This window comes from Brassica napus, chromosome A10 (assembly GCF_020379485.1).
Source record: "Brassica napus cultivar Da-Ae chromosome A10, Da-Ae, whole genome shotgun sequence".
In the NCBI taxonomy this organism is placed as follows: Eukaryota; Viridiplantae; Streptophyta; class Magnoliopsida; order Brassicales; family Brassicaceae; genus Brassica; species Brassica napus.
The window spans coordinates 17,798,657-17,825,419 of NC_063443.1; the positions used below are offsets into that span (position 1 = coordinate 17,798,657).

The 26,763-nt window shown below is 38.8% G+C and overlaps 4 protein-coding genes across 7 annotated transcripts; 3 read left to right on the forward strand and 1 right to left on the reverse strand.

Moving 5' to 3' along the window:
• Positions 1–5,780: 5,780 nt before the first annotated feature.
• On the reverse strand, positions 5,781–7,582 carry LOC106419435 (RHOMBOID-like protein 3). Of its 2 annotated transcripts, none has more exons than XM_013860219.3 (5): positions 7,177–7,582; positions 6,935–7,098; positions 6,482–6,645; positions 6,140–6,390; positions 5,781–6,054 (listed from the first exon to the last, which is right to left on the reverse strand). In XM_013860219.3, the coding sequence occupies exons 1-5, from the start codon at positions 7,524–7,526 to the stop codon at positions 5,940–5,942; spliced, it is 1,044 nt and encodes a 347-aa protein (XP_013715673.2). In that variant the 5' UTR covers positions 7,527–7,582; the 3' UTR covers positions 5,781–5,939. The 2 variants fall into 2 exon arrangements, 1 of the variants encoding a protein (XP_013715673.2); XR_007317037.1 differs by having other exon boundaries at positions 5,845–6,054; positions 6,140–6,394; positions 7,177–7,572.
• A 117-nt stretch (positions 7,583–7,699) lies between these two features.
• Positions 7,700–10,899, forward strand: LOC106419481 (E3 ubiquitin-protein ligase XBAT33). Of its 2 annotated transcripts, XM_048742533.1 has the most exons (10): positions 7,797–7,959; positions 7,991–8,182; positions 8,265–8,324; positions 8,489–8,560; positions 8,982–9,151; positions 9,242–9,402; positions 9,513–9,571; positions 9,658–9,704; positions 9,786–9,929; positions 10,000–10,899. In XM_048742533.1, the coding sequence occupies exons 2-10, from the start codon at positions 8,006–8,008 to the stop codon at positions 10,655–10,657; spliced, it is 1,548 nt and encodes a 515-aa protein (XP_048598490.1). In that variant the 5' UTR covers positions 7,797–7,959; positions 7,991–8,005; the 3' UTR covers positions 10,658–10,899. The 2 variants fall into 2 exon arrangements, with proteins under 2 accessions (XP_013715730.2, XP_048598490.1); XM_013860276.3 differs by having other exon boundaries at positions 7,700–8,182.
• Positions 10,900–12,020: 1,121 nt separating this feature from the next.
• On the forward strand, positions 12,021–16,403 carry LOC106419075 (leucine-rich repeat receptor protein kinase EMS1). The gene has a single exon (XM_013859834.3). It carries the CDS (start codon positions 12,585–12,587, stop codon positions 16,284–16,286), a length of 3,702 nt encoding a protein of 1,233 aa, XP_013715288.2. The 5' UTR covers positions 12,021–12,584; the 3' UTR covers positions 16,287–16,403.
• A 2,436-nt stretch (positions 16,404–18,839) lies between these two features.
• LOC106419087 (ribonucleoside-diphosphate reductase large subunit) lies at positions 18,840–23,018 on the forward strand. 2 transcript variants are annotated; one of them, XM_048742535.1, is made up of 17 exons: positions 18,840–19,110; positions 19,217–19,447; positions 19,566–19,627; positions 19,706–19,793; positions 19,875–20,138; positions 20,219–20,426; positions 20,515–20,603; positions 20,686–20,856; positions 20,952–21,044; positions 21,148–21,300; positions 21,393–21,479; positions 21,587–21,751; positions 21,830–21,949; positions 22,021–22,196; positions 22,277–22,426; positions 22,502–22,649; positions 22,746–23,018. In XM_048742535.1, the coding sequence occupies exons 1-17, from the start codon at positions 19,087–19,089 to the stop codon at positions 22,815–22,817; spliced, it is 2,301 nt and encodes a 766-aa protein (XP_048598492.1). In that variant the 5' UTR covers positions 18,840–19,086; the 3' UTR covers positions 22,818–23,018. The 2 variants fall into 2 exon arrangements, with proteins under 2 accessions (XP_048598492.1, XP_048598493.1); XM_048742536.1 differs by lacking the exons at positions 18,840–19,110; positions 19,566–19,627 and having other exon boundaries at positions 19,330–19,444; positions 19,778–19,793; positions 22,746–23,006.
• Positions 23,019–26,763: the final 3,745 nt, after the last annotated feature.

Below are 26,763 nucleotides of genomic sequence, written 5' to 3' on the forward strand. Positions count from 1 at the left end.
GACGGAGCCACCGCGAAGTTGCGAGATGGTGGAAACGCGTAACGGAGGTGATCGAGAGAAGTCGACGACCGGAGAGTCAGCAAAATCGATGGATCTTCAACAGATTCAAGACGAGATGGAGCTGACGAAGCACAATTACGAGAAGCTTGCTCGGAGCGAGCGAGCAGCGACGGCGAAGTTCGAGTCGCTGGAGAAGAAGATGGAATCGATGGGAGAGGAATCGAATTCGAGATTTGGAGCTCTGGAACAGAAGATGAGCGTTATTACGGATATGCTGACGCGATTCGAAGAAACGGCGATGTTCACTCAACGGCCGGGGAAAGAAATCGCTTCAGCGTCGCAACCTCCGGTTGATCAGGTACCGTTATCTCGTACTCAACCGGAACAATCTCCAACACATTTAGGTTATCGGAGAATTCAAGATTCGATTGCGTCTCGTGATAAAATGTTGAGAAAGATAGAAATGCCTGTGTTCTCTGGTCCTTTGCCTTTCGATTGGATCTCCCGTGTGGAGCGTTTTTTCAGGTACGGTAACTACAACGAAGAAGAAAAGCTTCAGTTGGTATCTCAAAGCCTAGAGGGGCCAGTGTTACAATGGTTCAACGGAGAGGTTATCAGCGAACCATTCTTCAGTTGGGATCAGTTTACGCAGAGGATGTTGGACAGGTTTGGAGGTCCTATTGATAATGACCCGGCAGCAAGATTATTTCGCTTACAACAAGAAGGCGAGATTGAGGATTACGTGAATGAGTTTGAAGCATTGAGGAATCAAGTAACAGGGGTGGATGAAAAGAACTTGATAAAGATATTCTTTAACGGTTTGAAACCAGATATGAAGGAGGTTATCCGCATGAAAGAGCCGGTTACGTTAACTCAACATAAGCTGGCGGTATTAAAAATGCAGAGTACTACGTTTTGTCGAGTGATAAGCTCGGCTGCTAGTGAAGGGCGGGGAGGCTATCAAAGACAAACGGCAGTAACTCGTGCTGCTACGAACACTAATAAGCCACAGACTGAAGCTCTCAAGTTTGGGTCAACGGCAAATAAGGAAAATGTAGCGCCACAACGAGATGCTATGAGACCAAGATTACAACATACAGATGCCGAACTGGATCGCATGAGAAAAGACAAGGTCTGTTTCAAATGCAAAGCACCCTGGACACCAGCTCACAAGCCGCTCTGTCCTAATAGACAACTGCGTGTTTTAACGGTGATCAACGGACTACAGCTTGAGGTGTGTGATTCTGATGGAGAAGAGGAAGATCAAGTCTCTAAAGCGACACAAACCTTACATACGTTGTCACTGAACTCTTACCTAGGCATCGACTCCCCGAGAACAACTAAGATGAGGGGATTTATACAAGACAAAGAGGTGATAGTCATGCTCGATAGCGGAGCATCACACAATTTCATCTCACCGGAAATTGTGGACAAGCTACGATTGAAAGTTTGTGCAGATAGTAGCTTGGACGTGTTGTTGGGAAACGGAGTGACTGTAAAAGCCTCGGGAGTTGGCCAAGCAGTTACTTTCCGGTTAAATGACACCAACTTCACAAGTGACTTCATCTCTCTTGAACTGGGGAACGTAGATGTGATACTCGGCGTTCAATGGCTTGAAACGTTAGGTACGTGCGAAGTAGACTGGAAGGAGCAGGTCTTTTCGTTTACCTACGACGGAAAAAAGGTTACTTTGTATGGCGATAAGTCCCTACATTGTACCAAATTTTCTTTCAAGTCATTGAAACCAGTCTATACAGTTAGCAAGTCAGGAAGAGAAGCGCTGCTTGCTACCTCTATAGCTACATCTTCGTTTCCAGAAGTTCGTCCTAAACTCTCTGAGATACTCCAAGAATTCGCTGATGTTTTCAAGGTTCCTACAACACTTCCACCGTTCAGGGGAAAGGAACACGCGATCATTCTACAACCTGGAGTATCTTCCGTTTCTGTTCGACCGTACCGATATCCTCATGCAAGTAAAATTGCTATGGAACAGATGGTGAACGAAATGCTTACAAGTGGAATAATCAGACCAAGTACCAGTCCCTTCTCAAGTCCTGTTTTGCTAGTAAAGAAGAAGGACGGGTCACTACGTTTTTGTGTGGACTATAGGGCACTGAATAGAGCTACAGTGTTGGATAAATACCCTATTCCAGTCATTGATCAACTGCTCGACGAGTTACATGGAGCCACGATCTTTACAAAATTGGATTTGCGTTCGGGTTATCATCAGATCAGAATGGTAGAAGCTGATATTGCGAAGACAGCTTTTCGGACTGTGGAGGGTCATTATGAGTTTCTAGTGATGCCTTTTGGCCTCACAAACGCACCGGCCACATTCCAAGCTCTCATGAATCAGGTCTTCAAACCATTTCTCCGAAAGTTTGTTCTCGTTTTCTTTGACGATATTTTGGTATACAGTAGAGACGAGGAAAGTCATGCGGAACACATCCGTTTGGTCCTACAAGTGCTGCGTGAACAAACTCTATTCGCTAACCAGAAGAAATGTTCTTTTGGAGTGTCGTCAGTTGAGTATTTGGGTCACATGATATCAAAGGAGGGGGTAGCAACAGACTCTGCAAAGATCAGTGCAATGCAAGAATGGCCGGAACCGAAAACAGTGAAACAGCTGCGTGGATTTTTAGGCTTGACAGGCTACTATCGGAAGTTCATCAGAGACTATGGCAGCATTGGTCGACCATTGACGGAATTACTGAAGAAAGATCAGTTTTGCTGGTCCCATTTAGCACAGGAAGCGTTCAGCAAACTGAAGTATGCTATGGTCCATGCCCCTGTGTTGGCCTTACCGGATTTTAATAAAACATTTGTTATTGAGTCAGATGCATCGGGATTTGGCTTGGGAGCAGTACTGATGCAAGATAAACGGCCTATAGCGTTTTTTAGTCACGCTTTGACGCCACGAGAACAGCAAAAACCGGCTTACGAACGAGAACTTATGGCAATAGTGATGGCTATTAGGAAATGGAAACATTACCTGTTGGGTCGGAAGTTTCATGTTCACACCGATCAGCGAAGCTTAAAATTTTTGTTGGAACAAAGAGAAGTGAATATGGAATATCAGAAATGGCTTACTAAGATTCTGGGCTTCGATTTTGACATCTTCTACAAACCAGGGCCAGAGAACAAAGCAGCTGATGGTTTATCTCGCTCAATGTCAGTTTCTTCTTTATTGCTGGCTTTAACGGTACCAACGGCTCTGCAATGGGAGGATCTGTTTAAAGAAATCAAGGAAGATAGTGGAATTCAGAGTGTTATTTCGAAAATAGATAAGAAGGAGTTGATATCTAAGAAATACTCGGTGGTTGACGGGAACTTGTGGTCCAAACAACGGTTAGTAATCCCGAAACAATCTCGTTTCATACCTATTATTTTGAAGGAAGCTCACGATAGCAGACTTGGTGGTCATTCTGGGGTGTTGAAGACAGTAAAGAGGGTACAATGTTCGTTCTTCTGGAAAGGCATGTATAAGACGATTCAACAATATGTTGCCTCTTGTGCAGTGTGTCAAACACATAAACATTCTACCTTGTCTCCGGCAGGCCTTCTCCAACCACTGCCAATTCCGGAGTTAGTATGGGAAGATATAAATATGGATTTCATTGAAGGATTGCCCTCTTCGAATGGGTTTAACGTAATACTGGTGGTGATTGACCGTCTCAGCAAGTTCGCTCATTTTGTCGCATTAAAACATCCATTCTCGGCTTTAGACGTGGCTAAGAAGTTCATTGCAGAGGTAGTCAAGCTGCATGGGTTTCCAAAAAGTATAGTCTCTGATCGTGACCGTATCTTTTTGAGCTCATTCTGGTCTGAGGTATTTCGTTTGGCTGGCACGACATTGAAATACAGCACTGCCTTTCACCCGCAGACCGACGGACAGTCAGAGGTTCTAAATAGATGTTTGGAAACGTACTTACGCTGTTTTTCATCGTCGCATCCGAGAACTTGGCATTCGTATTTGGCTTGGGCAGAATTGTGGTACAATACTTCGTATCATAAGTCTCTTCAGACTACACCGTTCAAGGTTGTTTATGGTCGTGATCCACCTCCTTTGCTGCGTTTTGAATCGGGTTCCACGACGAACTTTGAACTGGACAAGGCTTTGCGTGACCGTGATGAAGCTCTAGAGGATTTGAAACAGAATCTATTACGGGCTCAAGAAATCATGAAGAATCAAGCGGACAAGAGTAGGCGTGATGTGGAGTTTGAAATAGGCGATATGGTTTACCTGAAGTTACAACCTTATCGACAGAAGACAGTAGTTCGTCGTTTTTGTCAGAAGTTAGCTGCCAAGTTCTACGGACCCTATAAGGTCAGTGCTCGTGTGGGGAACACTGCGTACAAACTACAATTGCCTGCTGATGCTCGCATCCATCCTGTCTTTCACGTGTCTCAATTAAAGCTTGCGGTGGGGCAGCAAGTGCAGTGTAGTGTTCTACCTCCGGGGTGTCTTACAGCAGCCGATGATTTGGTAGTACCAGAGGATGTCTTGGACAAACGATACAATGTTATAGGAGAGTTAGAGTTGTTGGTCAAATGGCAGGATAAGTCTTCTCTCGAGAATTCGTGGGTGTCATATCAAGAATTCATCACTTGTTTTCCTGATTACCAGCTTGAGGGCAAGCTGGATTTCGTTGGGGGAAGTATTGATAGGTATAAGAAGGTATACTATCGAAAGAAGAAAGGAAAAGTAGCGGGAGAAGCCGTTGAATGAAACTGCGGTTACTCATTTAAATAAAGAAGTTGGGAAGCTTCTACTTCAGAGAGAGGCTTTGCAGTTGCGGAGCTGAAAGGCAACTCGAAGACTATAAATATAGAGTAGTTCTGTTACGAGTCTTTTATGCTTTGATCTTGATTGTACTAGACGTTATGAGTCTATACTTCACAGTCGCTATGAGACTGGTGATGAGTGCTTAGTTCGTTATGAGAACTTGAGTGCTTATCACAATCAGAGCTGTAACTCCATTTGATTCAATAAGAAGAACGGTATTATTCAGTTACATAGATCGAGAGTCTATCATGGTCCTAATCCGTCTTGCTCACCGCCTCTGCTTCCGATCCCTCGATGATGCTTCGCCGGCATTTGGTTCTCCATATCATCTACTACACTCATTACTGATCTCTCTCTAGTTGTGTTTGAGGTTTTGCTAATAGAAAGCGGTAAGAAATAGTTTTAAAACGAGTCGGCGAGAAAGTGGGCTTATATTAATCAGTTATCTAGTTACGCACTTACGCATGTAGCATGCTGTGTAACATAAGTTTTAAGCTAGATCAGGCTGTAATAAAACGTGGGTTGATTGGGACAAGTGAAGTGAAAGTGGACGTCAACGAAGCATAATGGGAAAGTCCATGTTATGTTTCAGCCTGCATCTTCCTTGCCTTTCGTTTTGAAATAATATGAAATATTTAGTTGAAGATTATTTTGTTTATATATGTTGCCTTTTATTCATGGGTTATATCTTAGGAGAATATATCTGCATAGTAACGTACTGACTACTGCGAAAAGGTCCACATCAGGCTACACAAAGAAGTCACAAATACAATCGTCGAAACTTTTTTTTTTTTTTTTTTTTGAGAAAATCGTTGAAACTTGTTCGATCAGCAATTTTGTTAGATCATACGATACAGATCTCGTACCAACAAGACACGTCAATGGATAGGAGTCAACATTTGTCTGATAAATAACTTCAATTATTCATAGTGATGTCAAGTCACGACGTGGGAATCACAACTTAAGAGCTATGAGTTGATTGATATATATAACCTTTTTTCTACTATAAACAATTTATTTTTTTCTCGTTTTCTCGGTAAAAGATAGTCACACATACACAAGCAATCTCCTGAACTACTAGCAAAGGAGATAATAAAAGTACCTATATAATGTATACATGCATTTACAAAGTAAAACACATGTTCCTTTCATATCAGACGTCATCACAACTCCATCTTGAGGTGGGAATGCAGCGCAGGTAGCGACACCAGCGGCAGTGATCATTGCCATCTTCTCCTTTGAATAGCAACACCAGCGCCATCACGAACCTGCAAAACAAAAAAAAAACCACAAAACATTCGAATAACTTTGCTACATTAGGGGATACTTAACAATGGGGAATGCAAACTGTACCCGAGGACCAATAGAGCCAGGGACAAGAGCCACAATAGGTATTGGTAAGGCTTGTATTTGGAAGTCAGACGTCTGCCTTGTGGCATATTCTCTCTTGCTAACCACTTGAACTGTGGACGAGCCAGGAGCACGAAACCGAGGAGAAACCCCGTTAGAAACCCACCAACGTGAGCAAAGTTATCAACGTGAGGTAGAATCCCAATGGCCAGGTTTATCGCAATGACAAACAAAAGCGTCAACAGTGCCGCAATCTTACTTGTCCACACACAAAAGAAACAAAAAAAAGTGTCATTAACACAAAATCACAAAGTCTAGAGGCACATTTAGTACTGAGAGATAAACCTTGTTAGAGTAGATAGTCCAGTTGGTGAGAAGTTCAGAAAGCATTGAGCCAAGAAGTCCAAAAAGAGCGCCAGAAGCTCCAACAGAGATACTGTTTCTAATAAAGAGAGAAGACAATATGCTTCCTCCAATTCCTGATAATAGGTATATAACTCCAATCCTAACTGCAAAGACACAACCCCAAAATATTTCAAGATTTGTATGATTCCATCAATAAAATTACAGAACTCCATAAAAAATTAGATACCCGTATTTTAATTATAAACTCGAACCAACCCAGCAATCCGAACCTGAACCGAAAAATTATAAGTACCTATTGAGTCTAAATGTATAGGACCCGAAGGATTCGGGTCCAAGGAACCGGTCCGAAACCGACCCTGGAACACCCAGGGCTAAGATTGATGACTACACTTGACAATAAACTTCTGTTAAAGTAATCAAAGGATAGCATACCGAAACCGAATTGCTGCTCAAGGCGTATACCGATGAACACAAGGCTTAGCATATTAGCAGCAAGATGAATCACACCAGCGTGTAACCATATACAAGTCAAGAGACGCCAACCTTCATGCTTCTCCACAACTTTGTCCCACTCGAGTGATCCCAACTTCTCCAACCTAACCAAAAAAAAAATCATAAATTAATCTCAAACAACACAATTCAAATCTTCAGAATCAAAACGAGAGAGTCTTTACGTGCGAGAAGAGGGGCCGAAGAGAGGGTTGTTACGGAGAGGCTCGAAGGAGAGCCTCCCGAGGAAAGTAGCGACGCAGCGGCGGTTAGGACCGTGAGAATGCGCGGGGCAGTTGTTGACGAACATCGTGACGACGAAGACTATTACGTTTGCGACGACGAACATCGGAACAAGCCACGACGTCCACTGCGGCGACGATGACAACAAAGCGTCGTCGCCGCCGTACACCAGCGGCGCAGGCCTAGGCGGGGGACCGAATCCGGTGCGGTCGCCGCCTTTGCTTCCGATCCCTCGGTGGTGATGATGCTTCGCCGACATTCGGTTCTCCAGATCATCATCTCCTATGGCCATCACTCCTCTCTCTCTCTCTGTAATTTAATTATTGTGAACGAAGGCGCGGTAAAGAAAACTTATTTGAGAGTCGGTGAGAAGGTGGGTTACTATTAACCAATAATATGATTACACGTGTAAACTTATTTGTTTACGGAATTAAATTAGATTACGCTGTAAGGAAAAGCCACGTGTGGAGTGAGTGGGGCGAGCGAAAGTGGAGATTAAAGGGTAAAATAGGAAAGTCAGGTTGAGTTTCGGAGTTTCATCTTCCTTTGTCTTTCTTTCTTTTGTCTCAATACGGACAAAAACTAGAGAGAGAGAGAGAGAGAGAGAGATCGCGTGCTGTTTGAGTATCACATCTAATCCAGGATTCTTTACTCTCTGCAGCTTTTCCACGACGGTTGACCTAATTCATCGTCACACCCAATTGAATTAGAGAGCGAGAGAGAGAGAGAGAGAGAGAGAGAGAGAGAGAGAGAGAGAGAGAGTTAGCTAAGATGGGAAACTCGTTTGGTTGTTCTGCGTCGGGAGAGAGATTGGTATCAGCGGCGAGAGATGGTGATTACGTGGAAGCGAAGATGCTGCTCGATTGCAATCCTTGCCTCGCAAAGTACTCTACCTTCGGCGGTCTCAATTCTCCTTTACATTTCGCCGCCGCTAAAGGCCACAACGAGGTCTCCTTTTCCTTTACTAATCCTAATTAACTGTTTCACAATTTACGATATTTTTTTAAAAATCTTTTTGTCTATGGTTAAGATCGTGGGGTTGTTGCTGGAGAAAGGAGCTGATGTGAACTCCAGAAACTATTGCGGCCAGGTATGTGTATTATTTAATTTAGCTCTGTATGCAAGGATCCGAATTTAATTGGGGGATGTGTATTATTAGTAGTAACTTGTTAAAATCTTTTGGTTAAGTTTGAGCTAAATAGAGTAATAAAAACCATTTCGACTTCGTTTTGTGTTAAATGAATCTTGTTTCAGACGGCATTGATGCAAGCTTGTAGATACGGACATTGGGAAGTTGTGCAAACTCTTCTTCTCTTTCGTTGCAATGTGAGTTTTGTCTCTCAATCACCACTACTTGAAACCAAAAACTACTTCTTTTGTTTCAGTTTAATTGTCCTTTTAAAGTAAAAATTTTGTTCAAAATAAGTGTCAAACATTCTTCAATTTATTTCTCTATTGGTTGAAATATTGTTAGTTGTATATGTAATTTTTTATTTTGAAAATATGCAAAATTAAATGTTTTTTTAATCCGTGTGCATAAACATAAATCAACAATTAAAATGAAATGGAGAGAGTATCTTTTTCTTATTCTTCTGTTTTAGTTTAATTGTCATTATAGAGTAAAATTTTTGTTTCTGCAAATTAGTTGTATATGTAATGATGTTTTGATTTTGAAAATATGCAAAATTAAATGTATTTTTTTCATCTTCTTCTTTTTAATTAACATCTTGTCTTTGTGTTTGTCAAGGTTACAAGAGCTGATTATTTAGCTGGAAGAACAGCGCTTCATTTCGCTGCTGTCAACGGTCACGCCAGGTGTATTAGACTGGTTTTGGCAGACTTTGTACCTAGTGAGCAACGAAACCCTCTTCCTGAGTCTGGTGTGGTGGTCACACCTAGGAACAAATCCGAACAAAGGTTTTGTTTTTTTTTCGGAAAAACCATCTTCTGTTCTGTTGTGTTGTAAGGATTTGATTGAGTTCTGACCAACTTTGTCGTCTGCCGCAGTGCGTTGTCTAAATTTGTGAATAAGGCGGCTGACGGTGGAATCACAGCTCTTCACATGGCTGCCTTAAACGGATTGTTTGACTGCGTGCAGCTTTTGCTTGATCTTGAAGCTAATGTCTCCGCTGTGACGTTTCATTATGGAACATCGATGGATATGATTGGTATCAGCATCTCTCTATCCACCACTCCCCCAATATTACCTAAACATTATTTTTAAATTCTTCTCTCAAGATGATGATCTTGTGGTCTTAGTACTTATATCGTTTTTCAGGAGCAGGAAGCACGCCGTTGCACTATGCCGCTTGTGGTGGGAATCTGAAATGTTGTCAGGTAAGAAACACCACTAAGTTTAATTATTTTCTTTCCTCTGTTGTTGGATACAAACATTTGTGAGAATCTCCCTTCTTCTGTGTTAGATTCTCCTTGCAAGAGGTGCAAGAAAGATGACATTGAACTGTAATGGGTTAGTTATTCCTCCACAGTCTCTTCTATTGTTTCATGTTCCACAGAATGTAAACTTTCTTTTTCAATAAAATGTTTGTAGGTGGCTACCAATTGACATAGCAAGGATGTGGAGTCGTCACTGGTTAGAACCTTTGCTTTCGCCAAACTCTGATGTCGTCATTCCACTCTTCCCTCGTTCCAGCTACTTATCATTGCCTCTTTTAAGTATACTCAACATCGCAAGGTAAAACACCAAACCTTCATCAGACTTTTAGAACCCCAAAGAGTATGGCCTCCTAACCATTTCCTTGCAGAGAGTTTGGGTTGCAGTCAACAACCATCTCAGATGAGGTTGATATCTGTGCGGTTTGCCTGGAGAGAACATGCACTGTTGCTGCTGAAGGTTGTGAGCATCAGCTATGTGTGAGATGCGCGTTATATCTTTGCTCATCGAGCAACGTCCCTTCGGTGACAGTTGATCCTCCCGGTTCGATTCCTTGTCCTCTTTGCAGACACGGAATAGTATCTTTCAAACGGCTCCCAAGCTCTCTGACCAAAGAACTTAAGTTACCTATGTCGCTTGGCTTCTGTGCGCCGTGTATGCTCCACACGGGAGACGCAAGAGATCAGTCCTCACCGACAACAGAACAGCAGCAGCAGCGTAGTAGCAAGACTCGAGCAGCCTCGGTTTCATCTGATATGTTCTGTCCGGTGACGTGTAGTCCATTCCCTTCAGTCAACATTCCATTGTGCACGTGCAGCGATGGAACGTGTCCGAACTTTGAGACGCATGGAGCAGAGAGAGATGGTGAAGAACACGACGAGTCTTCTCCTCCTCCTCGGGTGGCGACTGAGCAGGAGAAGGTGGATGAAGGGCAGAGACTTGGGAAGACAACAACTTGCTCGAGCATGTTTTGGGGAAGAAGAAGCTGTAGCAGAGAGAACCAATGCAACTCAGAGATCAATGCCTGATCACAAACATTTCTATGTACAGTGAGAAAGAGAGGATTGATGTATTATTATTATTATTTTTAATTGAGGTGAGCCATACAGTCTTTTCTTGTATTTGTTTCTACTTTTGAGAGGGTTCATATATAAATTATGGTGGAAGATTTGTAATTATCATCATAGTGATGGGGTCATTTGCAAAATCTTTGTACTTTCTTATTGTAATGGATCTCTTGTTTGTAGCATGTGTTGAAACATTTGAGACTTTCTTATGATTTTCAACTCAATAGAAGTCAAAACATATCTAAAGACTAAAGTAATAATTATTTCAAAAGATAATGTCTTCTCTATAGCTCTCCTGGTTCTATGAGAAAATCTGACAACACAAGTACATGTCATTTTCTTCCGCAGCTTTGCTCTTAATACTGTATTGAAATTTGATTATTTATATGACGGAAAAGAAAAAGAAGAATCAAATGAAGTTATCAGTCAATTAATTGGACTCAAAGTGGTTTTGTTCAGTGATACGCCAATTCCAAAAAAACATTCCCATTTTCGGCTTTGCTACACCCAATAACCTTTCATGTGCCTAGCTCGTCTGCATCAGTTTAAAATATCAATTCTTGTAAGTTATTATCATGGCATGGAGCCCATCTATTGTATTAGCAGCTGTTTATCCCTGACCATATGATTATGATCTGTGTAAGTTTGTAACTGTAATTGATCATATTCATAATTTGTACAAAACATCATTTATTTCAAAGTTGATGTTAATCATCGAGACAACAGTTCTATAGTATGCATTTTAGTTCCAAATAACTTCTAAAATCACCTTTGAGTTGTAGGTTTGTTAAAGGTTCCTACAAATTTACTATGCAGATGGCTAAATCAAGTACTCTTAATTTTTTTTTAAATATAATATACTTGTGTTATATTGCAAGGTAGAAATGGATATGATATGTGTTTAGAAGATGGAAACAGATCCCTAAGACCATCCTTAAGGGTAAAGCTTGTAACATTCCCAAAAAGGAAAGAAGTCATGTGGGGTAAGAACTCTGTTCTTCTACCCTTTCTATAATTTGTTTGGAACTTATATAGGGGACCAGACCATGTCCTAGTTCTTTTCTAAATTTTCTTAATTAACTCCCTCTTCACTGTTATTTACCGTCAAAGATGGGAAACAGAACTTATTTTAAAAATAATTTAAAAACCCGCAAAATAAGTGGGTTAATTTTGACTGTGTTATATGTTGACTGAACCGTTTTGTTTTGTTTTCTAACGAAAGTAACCGAAAGACCAGAAGAGCATTTTTCAAATTATTAACTCAGTGCCACAATTCCCAAAAGAAAATTATTAACTTTATATAATAACTGAACTTAATGCAACAGTACTTCTCAAAGAAAAAAAGTTGTTAACTGCATATATATAATTGAACTTGAACATAGCTGGGTTACTTAAAAGCCTTATCAGACAGAGATCACATTAATTAAAAACTAACACCAGCTTTAGACAAAAATACAGGAAAGCCATAAATACGTTTTACATTTACAATTTCACCCCACACTTTTTAAATATTCGTAGACTAAACCCGTCAGCTTTATCATAGACTCATAGTACTACAGTTGTTATGATTTCTGAAGATTCTAGCCGTACTCTATTGACCCATCATGCCTTTCATCTTCAATCATCAAAAAAACCCCTATTTTTTAACTCACGCAAATAAACACAGAAGAAGAACTATCAAAAAAATCAAAATTAAAAAAGATTGTTACGAACTTTAAAAATAATAATGGTCTAAGGTCACGTGAGTTTCGTGCATTACTAGTCTCTTCTTTAATCTCTCTTCATCTTTCTCGCGCCTAAAAGCTTCTTCTCTCTTTAATGGCGTTTTAATTAAAAACTGGATCTTTCTCTCTAAAGGTAGCTCCTTTCCTTTCCTTCTTCTTCTCTCATGGCGTTTCTCAGAGCTTCCACGTTCCTGTTTCTCCTCTTCATCTCCGTTTCCTCTGCCTCCACCTCAGAAAGGAGCTCTCTTTTGTCCTTCAAAGCCTCCCTCGAGACCTCTCCCTCTCCCTCTCCTCTCTCTTCATGGAACCTCTCGTCTCCCTCCCCCTGCACCTGGCTCGGCGTCACTTGCCGTTTCGGGAAAGTGAACTCTCTCTCTCTCCCTTCACTGTCCCTAAAAGGAAACTTACCTCCTTCCCTCTTCTCCTCCCTCCCTTTCCTCACCGCCCTCGACCTCTCCGACAACTCCCTCTCCGGCCTCATCCCTCCTCAGCTCGGCCACCTCAAACACCTCCAAACCCTCTCCCTCTCCGGCAACTCCCTCACCGGCCCCCTCCCGAGTCGACTCGTCGGAATCTTGCCTCGCCTCCTCTACCTCGACCTGAGCAACAACCGCCTCTCGGGCCCTCTCCCTCCCTCCTTCCTCCTCAGCTTCCCGGCTCTCTCCTCCCTCGACGTCTCCAACAACTCTCTCTCGGGCCTTATCCCTCCGGAGATCGGGAAGCTGACCAACCTCTCCGACCTCTACATGGGGGAGAACAAACTCTCCGGCCTCATCCCGCCGCAGATCGGCTTCCTCTCCTCCCTCAAGAACTTCATCGCCCCCTCTTGCCTCTTCAAAGGACCGTTACCAAACGAAATCTCGAACCTCAAGAAGTTAGCTAAGCTCGACCTTTCTTACAACCCACTCAACTCTCCCATCCCCAAATCAATCGGAGAGTTACATAACCTCACAATGCTGAACCTCGTCTCCACTGAACTCAACGGTTTGATCCCTAGGGAGATTGGTGAGTGTAAGTCTCTCAAAACGTTGATGCTTTCCTTCAACGACCTCTCTGGTGGTTTACCTTTGGAGCTATCAGAGATTCCTTTGCTGTCCTTCTCCGCTGAGAAGAATCGCCTCTCTGGTCGGTTACCTTCTTGGATCGGTAAATGGAAGGAGCTAGAGTCGCTTCTGCTTTCCAGCAACCGGTTCTCAGGAGAGATCCCTCATGAGATTCAGTTTTGTCCAGTGCTGAAGCATCTTAGTTTAGCTAACAACTTGTTAACCGGTTTGATTCCTAGAGAGCTTTGTGGTTCAGGTGCGTTGGAAGATATTGATCTCTCTGTGAACTTCCTCTCCGGAGGCATAGAGGAAGTGTTCGTTGGATGTACTAATCTTCAACAGCTGGCTCTTACCAACAACGAGATCAACGGTTCGATACCTGAGTATCTTTCTAACCTGATGGCGCTTGACTTGGACTCCAACAACTTCACTGGAGAGATCCCTGTTAGTCTCTGGAACTCGACGAACTTAATGGAGTTTTCAGCTTCTTACAACCGTCTAGGAGGGTATCTACCTCCAGAGATAGGCAATGCAGTGTCCTTAAAGCGTCTTGTGCTCAGTGATAACCAGCTGAGAGGTGTGATCCCAAGAGAGATTGGGAAGCTGACTTCTTTATCGTTCTTGAATCTGAATTCAAACGAGCTTCAAGGAGAGATACCAACCGAGCTCGGAGACTGTACTTCTCTGACTACATTGGACCTTGGACACAACAATCTCCAAGGAGAGATTCCAGTAAAGATCACAGCTCTTGCTCAGCTTCAGTGCCTTGTCCTCTCTCACAACAACCTCTCCGGCTCCATTCCTTCGAAGCCTTCCGCTTACTTCCACCAGACGGAGATGCCTGATCTGAGCTTTCTCCAGCACCGTGGGATATTCGATCTCTCCCACAACGGACTCACCGGTCCTATACCTGAGGAGCTAGGCGACTGTGTAGTAGTAGTTGAGATTTTACTAAGCAACAATCATCTCTCTGGAGAGATCCCATCTTCGCTCTCACGTTTAACCAACTTGACTAATCTTGATCTCTCTGGAAACAGCCTCACCGGCTCCATCCCTGAGGAGTTAGGCCACTCTCCTAAGCTGCAGGGACTCAACTTAGCTAATAATCACCTCAGTGGACACATACCGAAGAGTTTCGGCCTTTTGGGTAGCTTGGTGAAGCTGAACTTGAGCAAGAATAACCTTGATGGTTCTCTTCCCGCTTCTCTTGGGAACTTGAAAGAGCTGACGCACATGGACTTGAGCTTTAACAAGCTTACCGGCGAGCTTCCTTCAGAACTCTCTAAAATGCTCAACTTAGTAGGCATCTATATTCAGCAGAACAGGCTCTCAGGGTCTGTGGAGAGCCTCTTCTGCAGCTCATCGGCGTGGAAGGTTGAGACAGTGAACTTCAGCGTTAACTTGTTGACAGGAACCTTGCCGGGATCGTTGGGGAACTTGTCGTACTTGACAAACTTGGATCTGCACCAGAATCACTTCACAGGGGGAATCCCTTCAGAGCTTGGGAGTCTCATGCAGTTAGAGCTCCTTGACGTCTCTGAGAACAACATCTCCGGAGATATACCAACGCAGATCTGTGGATTGACTAGTCTACGGTTCTTGAATTTGGCAAAGAACAGGTTACAAGGAGAAGTACCGAGCGAAGGTGTTTGTAATGATCCTTCCAAGGCATTGTTCTCTGGGAACAAAGCGTTGTGTGGGAGAGTGATTGGTTTGGATTGCAAGAGTGATGAGAAGACTTTGCTAAGTGCTTGGGGACTCTCAGGGATAGTGATAGGGACCATGATCATTGTCCTTGCAGCTCTTTTCTCTCTGCGGAGATATGTTACGAGAAGGAGAGTGAATGATCCAGAGGAAAGCTTCGTCGATGATCAGAACCTCTACTTCTTGAGCGGAAGCAGATCGAGAGAGCCGTTAAGCATCAACGTGGCTATGTTCGAGCAGCCGCTTCTCAAGGTGAGTTTAGCAGACATCGTGGAAGGAACCGACCGTTTCTGCAAGAAAAACATCATAGGAGACGGCGGGTTCGGGACGGTTTACAAAGCGTGCTTACACGGAGGGAAGACAGTAGCGGTGAAGAAGCTGAGCGATGCCAAGACTCAGGGGAACAGAGAGTTCATGGCGGAGATGGAGACTCTAGGGAAAGTGAAGCATCCTAATCTTGTCTCTTTGATTGGTTACTGCTCCTTCAGCGAAGAGAAGCTTCTTGTCTACGAGTACATGGTGAACGGAAGCTTAGACCATTGGTTGAGGAACCAGACAGGGATCCTGGACGTGCTAGACTGGTCCAAACGGTTGAAGATAGCGGTGGGAGCTGCGAGGGGGTTAGCTTTCTTGCACCACGGTTTCATCCCTCACATCATCCACAGAGACATCAAGGCGAGCAACATTCTTCTAGACAGCGAGTTTGAGCCTAAGGTTGCGGATTTTGGGTTGGCGAGGCTGATCAGCGCGTGTGAGACTCACGTGAGTACCATCATCGCGGGCACGTTTGGGTATATTCCACCGGAGTATGGTCAGAGCGCACGAGCCACGACCAAGGGAGATGTGTATAGCTTTGGGGTGATTTTGCTGGAGCTGGTGACGGGGAAAGAGCCAACGGGTCCTGACTTTAAAGAGAGTGAAGGAGGGAACTTGGTTGGTTGGGTTGTTCAGAAGATCAACAAAGGGAGAGCTGTGGATGTTTTGGACCCTCTGGTTGTGACAGCGGGTTTCAAACAGGCCATGCTACGTGTGCTTCAGATCGCTGTGCATTGTATTGCTGCGACGCCTGCTAGTCGTCCGACTATGTTAGATGTCCTGAAGTCTCTCAAGGAGTTATAGGTAGACTTTATGTTTGCTTGTTGTATAAGTAACTACATCATGTGTGATGATGATGCTAATGTTTAACCTTCTCAAGTTAATGGAACTGACAGAAATGCCCCTCTGCTTTCACAACTATATATGATTGAGAGAAAGAAAATCAATGTGAGTTGTTCAAAAAAAAAAAAAAAAAAAAAAAAAAGAGAAAGAAAATCAATGTGTAAGAGAAAATGAAAAGAAAACAAAAGTTGGAGCGTAGCTGTTTGATGTCAAGTCAATATCACGAAACACAGTTTGGTCAGTAAATAAACAGTTGTAATGAAAACAGAGGAGAGATCTTTTAACCCAAACTTGTAGCTTTGTAATTAAAGTCACTCGCACTTGTTTTATTATCTAGCTGTGATGAGTACACATACAAGTTTACAGAACTTGCTAAAACTCAAATACGCCAAAATGGATTCATATTACTCAGTTTCAAAAAAAAAAAGGATTCATATTACTCATTCTCTCTCTAGTGTAGATCTTCACCGTTATCGTTTCAGTCGGCTGGGTTTACGTGTTATATGGGCCAGACCCACTTAATGTGAGACATCACGGGTCTTTAAATCCAGGCCATAGCTATAACAAAATCGAAGTGTAATAAATACTTAAGATTTAATTGTTTCTTGCTAGATGAATAAAATTATTGGATTAGTGTTTAAGTAGAGTCAGTATACCGACGAAAATATGTAGAGATTACGGCAACTATAGTATAGGAGACCGCATGGGGTTATGTACGTTGTGAATAACTCAATGCATTAAAAGCATTATTGTAAACACTGTTTAATGATTATTCTATCATTCCTTAACACTTTAACTATGTCGGTTAGCTGTTTCCAAATTGATTTCTCTCCATATGTAAAGTCTTTCAACTTCCACGGATAAGTTGAATAGTAGTAAATATTCGTCGCATTGTATACATGCATGCGTATGATTTTCACCGTGTTTGATGTGTCATGTGATATGACCCATATCATAAGGCGTGCAAGGAAAATTTTGCTACTATGCTTACTTGTGTAGAAAATTACAAAATCATTAAATAATTTTTAGGTAACTTTGGCATGTGACCAACGGAAGAATATAGTACGCATTGCCACTTATGTTTGCAAGAGACCCTATTACCATAAGAATAGACCAAAAGTCTTGTGTATTTTGAAAAATTAAAATATTCATATCTCATTATGTACATTAATACATGAATAAATGTTCAAAACTCGATTTATATCTGAAATATAATGACAACTATTAATATCATAGCTCTGGTAATCTTTGATTTACACCACAAAATCGTCTGTTAGTGCTGGTTGATAGGTTGATGCTATAGCTGGGACCACCGGTTTGGAATTTATAGTTAGTTCCACCCCAAAAAAAAAAAAGAATTGGTATGAGGACCGGTAAGGTTAGGTTTGCCTACCGATTGATCCAACGGCTTGGGATCAAAAAGGTGCACAGAGATTAAAGAGTAGAGGATCAGAGCAGTTGAAGGTTTTGTTTTAGGTACAATGCGTTGAATATACCCAATTAAGATGCAAATTAGCTGAATGCACATAATTATGGATAATCTAAAAAATAATAACTTTTTGATACTGTGCGGATGAAAATGTCCTCATGCTTTATCAAAAATAAGTAACTCTAAATCTATTAGCTAAATATTTACATAGCAGATAACAATTTACATACCAACTAACATATCAGCTAATAATTTTAGTATCATCTAACAATCTATGTATCAAACAAATGTATCGACTAACAAATCATATATCAGTTAATGAAACTATTAACAATTAATTAGTTATCTATCAAATAGTCCCAAATCTATTTGTAACAGCTAACGCTTCATATATCGATTAAGAATCCATTAAAATCTAAATAATATCAGGTAAGTAATAAAATACCTACTAACCTAAATATTATCTAAAAGTTGATTGTGATTCGAAATTGGAAACATTGAAATTGGGTGAGATAATAAAATTAGCATTATGAGTGTCAAAAGAATCAGAATAAAAAAATAAAGATTTGTGTTGAATTAGAAAATGATTTGAAGAATCTGTACGAGAGATAAAGAGATTAGAATACATAAAATGAATGAGAGAGATAGAGATAAGAGTATTATAATCATAAAAATATTTTAATTAGAATACATAAAATGAATGAGAGAGATAGAGATAAGAATATTATAGTCATAAAAATATTTTTAAAAAAACAATAGTATATGACAAATTATACGGACTTTTAAGTGTATCCACACCAATTTCTCTTTGTTTTACTTGGCTTTTCTCCCTTTTTAACTGGTGAAATCGTATTTTACTTGATTTTATTTTATTTGTTATATTTCAGATAATCATGATTCTTAAAAAGTTTTAGTTTTTTTTTTAATCAACTGGGCTGGCCCGTTGTGGCCCAGTAATAAGTTGACAAAAAAAATTAAATAATGTAGGTTATATATTATTAAGTAAAAAATTAACTTTTGTTTAATAAGTTATATAACCAACTTATTTAATAAGTTATTAAGTAATCAAATTTTCTCCTTTTTACCGGTGAAATCGTATTTTACTTGATTTTTATTTATTTGTTATATATTGCAGATAATCATGATTCTTAAATAATGTAGGTTGTCGTAATCACATTATATATAACAAACATAACCAATAATTTTATAAGAGATAGATTCGGTAAGAAACCTAGCAGAGAAGCTCGTGAACTGAAGAGAAGAAAAGAGGTGACATTGAGTCGGTGATTCTTTCCTATCGAGTTGCGATCATTTTTTTATATTTCTAGCAAGATGCAAGAGCGTGCTAAAGCTTTGGTAAGAAAATTAAATTAATCCTTTTTTTTTTTATATATATATATATATAAATCATTGGTATTGTGTTTCTCTGAGCTAAAACAAGGGTTTAATCTGCCTCCAACAGAATATGCACGTAGTGAAGCGCGATGGATGGGTGGAAACTCTTCACTTGGATAAGATTACTGCGCGACTTAAGAAACTTAGCTATGGGCTTAGCAGTTACCGCTGTGACATTCTCCTGGTAGCTCGTGAAGTTTATGCCCGTGTCTATGACGAAATCACTACGAGTCAAGTTGACGAGTTGGCTGCTGAGACTGCTGCTTCCATGGCTTGTAACCATCCTGATTATGCCTCCGTAAGTATATATATACTAATTCTAGTCATTCCTTAAGACAGTAATAATTCTTTCCCTGATACATGCATAATAATTGTATTGTTTTTTTCTTCTTCTTGTTTTGTCTTTTTATTTTCAGCTGGCTGCAAGGATTGCTGTCTCAAATCTCCACAAGAACACACAGAAATCATTTTCTGAGACGTGAGTGTCCAGCTGTGAATTTTATCTTTGTTTGGGTTTTAGGGTGTATCATTGATTTGAGTTTTTATGTTTTTTCAGGGTTGCGTACATGTACAATTATGTCAATGAGGGATCGGGACTGAATGCTTCTCTAATAGCTGAGAATGTATTTTCGATAGTTTCGGAGGTACACTAATAATTAAAAGCTCTCAGAATGTATTTTTATCTTGTATAATATTACTGAATTGTTCTTTCGTTTCAATCTCAGAATGCTAAACGTCTGGACAGGGAGATGGTATATGATCGTGATTTTGAATATGATTACTTTGAATTTAAGACGCTTGAGAGATTGTACCTCTTGAAAGTCCAAGGGAAAGTCGTTGAAAGGCCTCAGCACATGTTGATGAGGGTTGCTGTTGGCATCCATTTGAGAGATATTGATTCTGCAATCAAAAGTTACCATTTGATGTCTAAGAGATTGTTCACTCATGCATCTCCTGCTCTCTTAAACGCAGGCTCGCCAAGGCCTCAAGTAATTAAATAACTATATAGAGCTTTATTGTTCTTCAATGTATTTTTTTTAGCTCATCTTCTTCTAATTGAATTGTGCAGTTGAGCAGCTGCTTTCTTACCTGCATGAAAGATGATAGCATCGAGGGCATATACAATACAGTCAAAGAGTGTGCTGTTCTACCCAAATCTGCAGGCAGTATTGGTGTTTCTCTTCATAACATCCGTGGCACAAAGGGAATCTCTTATGGTATTGGTAAAACGCTGGATGTTTTCAAAGCTACTACTCGTTTTCTTGATCAAGGAGGAGGTAAAAGAGGAATTTGTACATCTTTAGCTTTCCTACTGTGTAGTGAGTCATCTTAAGTCTTATCTCTCATGTATATTGTTTGCACTAGGTGAAGGAGGAGGCGTTACAGTATACCTGGAGCCATGGCATGCTGATATTTCTGAGTTTCTAGATCATCTTTGGAAGAGCCACGGAAAGGTACCAAGATATTTGTTGACCATGTTATCCTCAGATGTGGTTTGGCTGCTAACAACGTCCATATACATTTTTTTCAATGCAGGAGGAGCACAGGGCTAGAGACTTGTTTTATGCTCTCTGGGTTCCTGATCTTTTCATGGAGAGAGCCCTTGGGGATGAGCACTGGTCATTGTTTTGTCCTAATGAAGCTCCAGGTTTAGCAGATTGCTGGGGACCGGAATTTGAGAGACTGTACACAAAGTATGAAAGAGAGGTGAGTCGCATGTTTCATCTGCTATCTTATGTAACATGATTTCTTATTGTTATCTCAATACCATACCAGTTATGTTTTGTCCATCATGTTGTCAGGGAAAGGCAAAGAAGGTCGTTAAGGCGCAAGAGCTTTGGAATGAAATCGTGACATCCCAGCTAGAAACAGGAATGCCATACATGCTTTTCAAGGTAAGTAACATATATATATATATATATATATATATGATTCTATAGCTATATATGTTATTAGCCATAATATACAGCCAACTGGTTCTTAATGTTTCTATTTTAGGATTCATGCAACAGAAAAAGCAATCAGCAAAATCTTGGTACCATAAACTCCTCCTCCGGCTTATGCAGTGGAGTTATTCAATACAGCAGTCCAACAGAAACAGCTGTGTGCAATCTTGCATCCATTGTTTTGCCCAGATTTGTTAGGGATAAAGTGAGTTATAAGAAAATTGTTTTTTTGCGGGTTCTCTAAGTTTCCTTTTTATTATTACGCTCTCTTACTAACATTCTTCTTGCTCACAACAGGATGTTCCAATGGACTCTCATCCATCTGAGCTTGCCGGCAGCCTAGGCTCAAAGAATCATTACTTTGATTTTCACAGCTTAGCCAAGGTCAGACAGATGCTAACACCTTCCTATTTGCTTCCATTGACCTTAAAATCAGATTCTCAACGGATCTTTCTGATGTGAATTTATCGTTGTTTCTTTTGTGTGGCCAGGTAACTGCTAGTGTTACTAATGATCTCGATAGGATAATAGACGCAAATTACTATCCTCTAGAGAGTGCAAAAACTTCGAACATGCGTCATAGGCCTATTGGTATTGGTGTACAAGGTCTTGCAGACGTCTTTATCCTCCTTGGAATGCCATTTGATTCTCCAGAGGTAGACACTCCTCTGCCTGATGATCAACGTTTTTTGTTTTATATGTTCTGCTAAGCACATTTTTAATTTGTTACTCAGGCCCTACAACTGAATACGGATATATTTGAAACCATATACTACCATGCTCTCAAAGCATCTTCAGAGCTTTCTGCAAGAGATGGCGCGTATGAAACATATAAAGGAAGTCCCATGAGCAAGGTATGTATGCATGTCATCCCGTAATTATTTTACTTAAACTTCATAATGTTCTAATTGTGGATAGCGTGTAGGGGATTCTTCAACCTGACATGTGGAATGTGACTCCATCAGACCGTTGGGACTGGGATTTTCTTAGGGATATGATATTAAAGAATGGAGTGAGGAACTCTCTTTTGGTATCATTGGCTGGGAACAACAAAGGTTTGGAGCCTTGTGCATCAAACATCATCAATAACGGAGGGTTAAGGTTTGTATATTATTAAATCATTATGACATTGTTACATTTTTGTAACTGTTTTACTCATTTTGTCTCTGGCTTTTGCTCAGTGGTGAATTTACAATCGTGAATAGGCATCTTCTTCACGATTTAACTAATATGGGACTTTGGTCTCAGAGAATGAAAAAGGTTCTCATTAGTGAGAATGGTTCTATAGGAAATATCCCAGAGATACCTGATGATCTGAAAGCAATTTACAGGTATAATAATGCTTAATTTTTTTTTGTCATATTGCTAAAGTCTGAGGTTTCACTTCGTTCATCCTTTCAATTTAGAACTGCTTGGGAAGTTAAAAAAAGAACTTTGGTCAAGATGGCCGTTGGTCGTGGAGGCTATGTAGATCAAAGTCAAAGCTTTAACATTCACTTGAATGAACCAAGCCGCCTCAATGTCACTGACTTGCACTTCTACACTTGGTTTCAGGTTTGATTTTTTTAATTTAATTTCAAAATAGTAGTATATTGTTTTTCATTTTTTTTCCTTTTATCTCATTGTGTTATTGTGAATTTTTACCAACAGGGTTTAAAAGTCGGAATGCAGCACCTGCTATTACGTGCTACAAAGACACATGCTGCGCTTTTGCTTACCTAGTTTGTCTGTGTTAAATATTTGGTTACATTTTCCCGAAAGTTTTTTTATTATGTTATTAGGATCAACGGGGCTACGCCCGTTTTTTTTTGTTTTAGTTTAAATTTAAATCATATATTTTATATGTTATCTTGATATATAAATATTATAATTTATTGTAAAAATATAAATAGCTACATAATTATAAAATTTTCTGTCTTACAAATTTCAAAATTTTAATATCCAAATTTTTTGATATTTTTGCTATTGGAAATTTTGTATAAGGTGATGAGCAAAATGAAAAAAAAAATTGATTAAATTTTAGCTATATGTTTGATTGATTGGATTGTAGAAATGTTTCATTTCACTTAAAAATATTTTATTGTTTTTATTTCCAATTATTATCTTAGTAATTTAATGGACCCTCCCCCCCCCTCTTTAAATCTACAACACTTTTAAAATATATTTTTTTTCTTAAATCACTGGTTTAACATTAAAATACTTTTCAACATTAAAAAAACTTTAAACTATGTCACTAAAACTTAAAAACTACAAACTACAAACTAAATTCTTACAACAAAAATTTCTGCACTTACAACTCAATTAATCCGATTCATGATTTAAATATTCGTTTATCTTATTCATATAAGTTTTGATGTAAATTTTTTGTTAAATGTATAACTAATTAAAGTTTTGTTTTTGTTTTAGAACCACTGTATTCACAACTTTCGCAGGTTTTGATGTACTTGCACCATCTGTACTTTTACATATATATATATATATATATAATCAATCTTGACAATGATCATAATCGTATTGTTATCTAACAATTGATCGTTGATTAAAATAGTTATTACCAAATTAAACCCTTTTTTTATTGTGTTATTTATTATATTATAGTTGTAATGTCACATGATAATGCACTAATTCATGATATGTAACTGAGATTTTTTTCTTAGAACAAAACAACATAGACAACCAAGATAAGCTATTTAAATATGTGTAGATTGAGGTTTCACTTAAGTTCATTGTTTTCACTTTCTTTCCCACGTCTTACCTTCGAAACAAATATGACTGACTATGTGGATGACAATCCCAGAGATCTATGGTTGTGCATAGATGGAAGGAGCTCATGCGGCTTAGACTTGTTCATGTGTATAAAGTTATATGATGTGATTACAGTTGTTTTAGAAGTAAGTGCAGATATAATTTTTGTTTCATGTTGTATAAAGTTACTCCGGCATCGTTAGAAGTTTGTTTACAAAGGTGTAGAAACTAAGATGCATTTGAATTTATGATCTTGGTGTTAGTTTCAGAATAATCTTTTATGTAAAAATAAACTACTACTATGCCGGAGTAAAAGCTACAACAGAGGACCTTACTGCTTTTCAATTAGTACTTATAAAGAGTTTTGTGAGCTTTTCATTCTTTGGCCAACATTTATATATGTAGCATTCCCCGCTTGTGTTTTCAATGCCTGCAGCTTTGCTGGTGCACAGAAACTCCATAGTCTGTGAAACATTGAGGTAACGAACTGAGAATGAAATATTTTATAGATAAATACATCAGGAAAGCTAAATTTGAGTATATTAGGACATAGGGGTATACCTCTGGCACCGTTACATGTTTTATTTTGTGGACACCCCCATACTTTGCTGAGCTGGAGGAGCAATTGATGTCACTCCCACACAACCTGCAAATGAAAATAGTGTTTGACAAAGTGTGTGCGAGTAAAGTAATAAGGACATCTTATCATTCTAGGTTCTTATTCATGGAGGTATCTCTGGCCCCTTTCATTGTCAAAGTATAAAGGAGTCGCATAGGTTGCATTAAGGAATACTTAGATCCCTACGATGTTCAGATGAACAGTTTGTAGACAGAACATGTGCAGCATGGGGGCTGTACCTCTTGGCTTAATGCTTGTGGCAAGAATGACCTTAGGCTCCACATCCGCCTGCTCCAATTTCTAGTGGAGTAGGCTAGCTTACCCGTCAAACACACAGAGACAAACCGTTGTATCCCTGCATAATTTTCAGCAATTGAAAGTTGTCACTACAAAAAAATGGTTGTATTACATCACTTAATTAGTATCATAAAAATAAGTGATATTAATTTAAATCATTTATTGATAAATGATATATTTCAGAATCAGTTATGTTAAATGATGTTGTTATTAACTTATTTAACATCATTTCAATGAAATTGACATAAAACTATATTAATTTACATCATTTCAAAAAAATTAATATAAAATACAAGTTTACATCAATTAAATAATTGACACACTTATTAATCTTTACTAACATCACTTATACAATGATACAAAAGTAGTATCATTTCAATAAATGATGTAAATTTTTGGAATCAGTAATAAAATGATACTAAAATAATTTTAATTAATTTATAATCAATATATGTAGTTCATTCGTTTCGATTGAAACTGAAAAGCTCATTTTTAAAATATCTGCACACTCGTTTAAAATATCTAAATAATTAAATAGATAAACTAATTAAAAGAAAAACGAAATCTACAATGACTATGCGAAATTTTCGCCGTAAATAAATGCTAGTGTTAATTTCAAATTTATTTCTTTAAGTTTGTTTAAAAAAATATTTTATGCTATTAAATCCAATATTTGTTATATGAATATAGTGATATCTCCTAATTTATCTCATGTTTTATCTCACCCACAAACACATCTTTTAGAACGACCAAAGTCTTCTTCTTTTTCTTTTTTTTTTTTTTTTTTTTTTTTGCTAACCGAGTATCCTGGCTCCATCAAGGTGGTCCAGACTAGAGACCGAAGTGAGCAAGGACGCTGCCAGGGCGTCACCATGTGGCTCACCGTGTAACGATCTTCGATCTCGGATGCTGCAACCCATATGTAAATTCCGCAGTGGCCAAGACTCGAACCCTTACAATTCTTCTTCTACACTTACAATTCTTTGTTAAACTCTCTCACACAGTTTTTAAAAGGTTTTCAAATCTGACGTACGCTTGATCATCTTTTATCCCTTTTTCTTTAGTCTCTTGCATGTTAAGTTATTGATTTTCTCTTATATTTATTATTCTGCTCTTTTACATAATTTTTTATTTATAATAATTATTGATTGTTAAAAAATATGAAGACATGGTGAATTTCAAGATCAATGGAGGTATGTGGTGGATCACTATAAATATGTGTGTTTCTCGGATAGTTTTGAGAAACAGAAAATTAAGATGCTTTAAATTTTTATGCTAATGATACTTATAAACGATTACTAATCTTTTTTTACATTTTGTAGGATAAAAATATGTTCAAGTATCAAGATCCATCTCCACCATTGGACAATTTTTAATTCTTATTTTACAAGGAGAAGAAAGAGTCTACAAAGAATACTGGAGTTTGTAAGATGGAATGAAGAAAGCTGAAACAAAAGCAAGAATGATGGCTGAAATCTATATGGATTGTGTTTGATATGTTGTTTTCTCGTTTTTTTTTTGTAAATCATTTTTTATCATGATGTACATAACAAAAAAAAATAATGAAAGTTTTTAATTTTAGTTCTGCTTTTGAAATCTTAACTGATACTGGAAAATATATTTTTGTTATGTAAAAAATAATTAATTAATAAAATAATAATAATTATTTAACAAAATAAATTACTTATTAATCAAATATTTCTCTAATTATTAAAATCAATTATTTAATTGATATAAATACTTACATCATTTAATATTATTGATGTAAAAACTAACATCATTTACTATAAATGACACTTATAAACATCATTTATGTAAATGATGCAAATAATTTATATTTTTACATCAATTGGTAATGAATTGATGTAAATTATTTGCATCACCACTTTCAGAGTCATTTATTTAAGTGATGTAAAACTTTTTTACATCATTTATAAATAATGCAAATATTAAAAATAAATGATGTAAAACTATCTTTTTTTTTTAATGTGTTCTTATGAGGCTAAC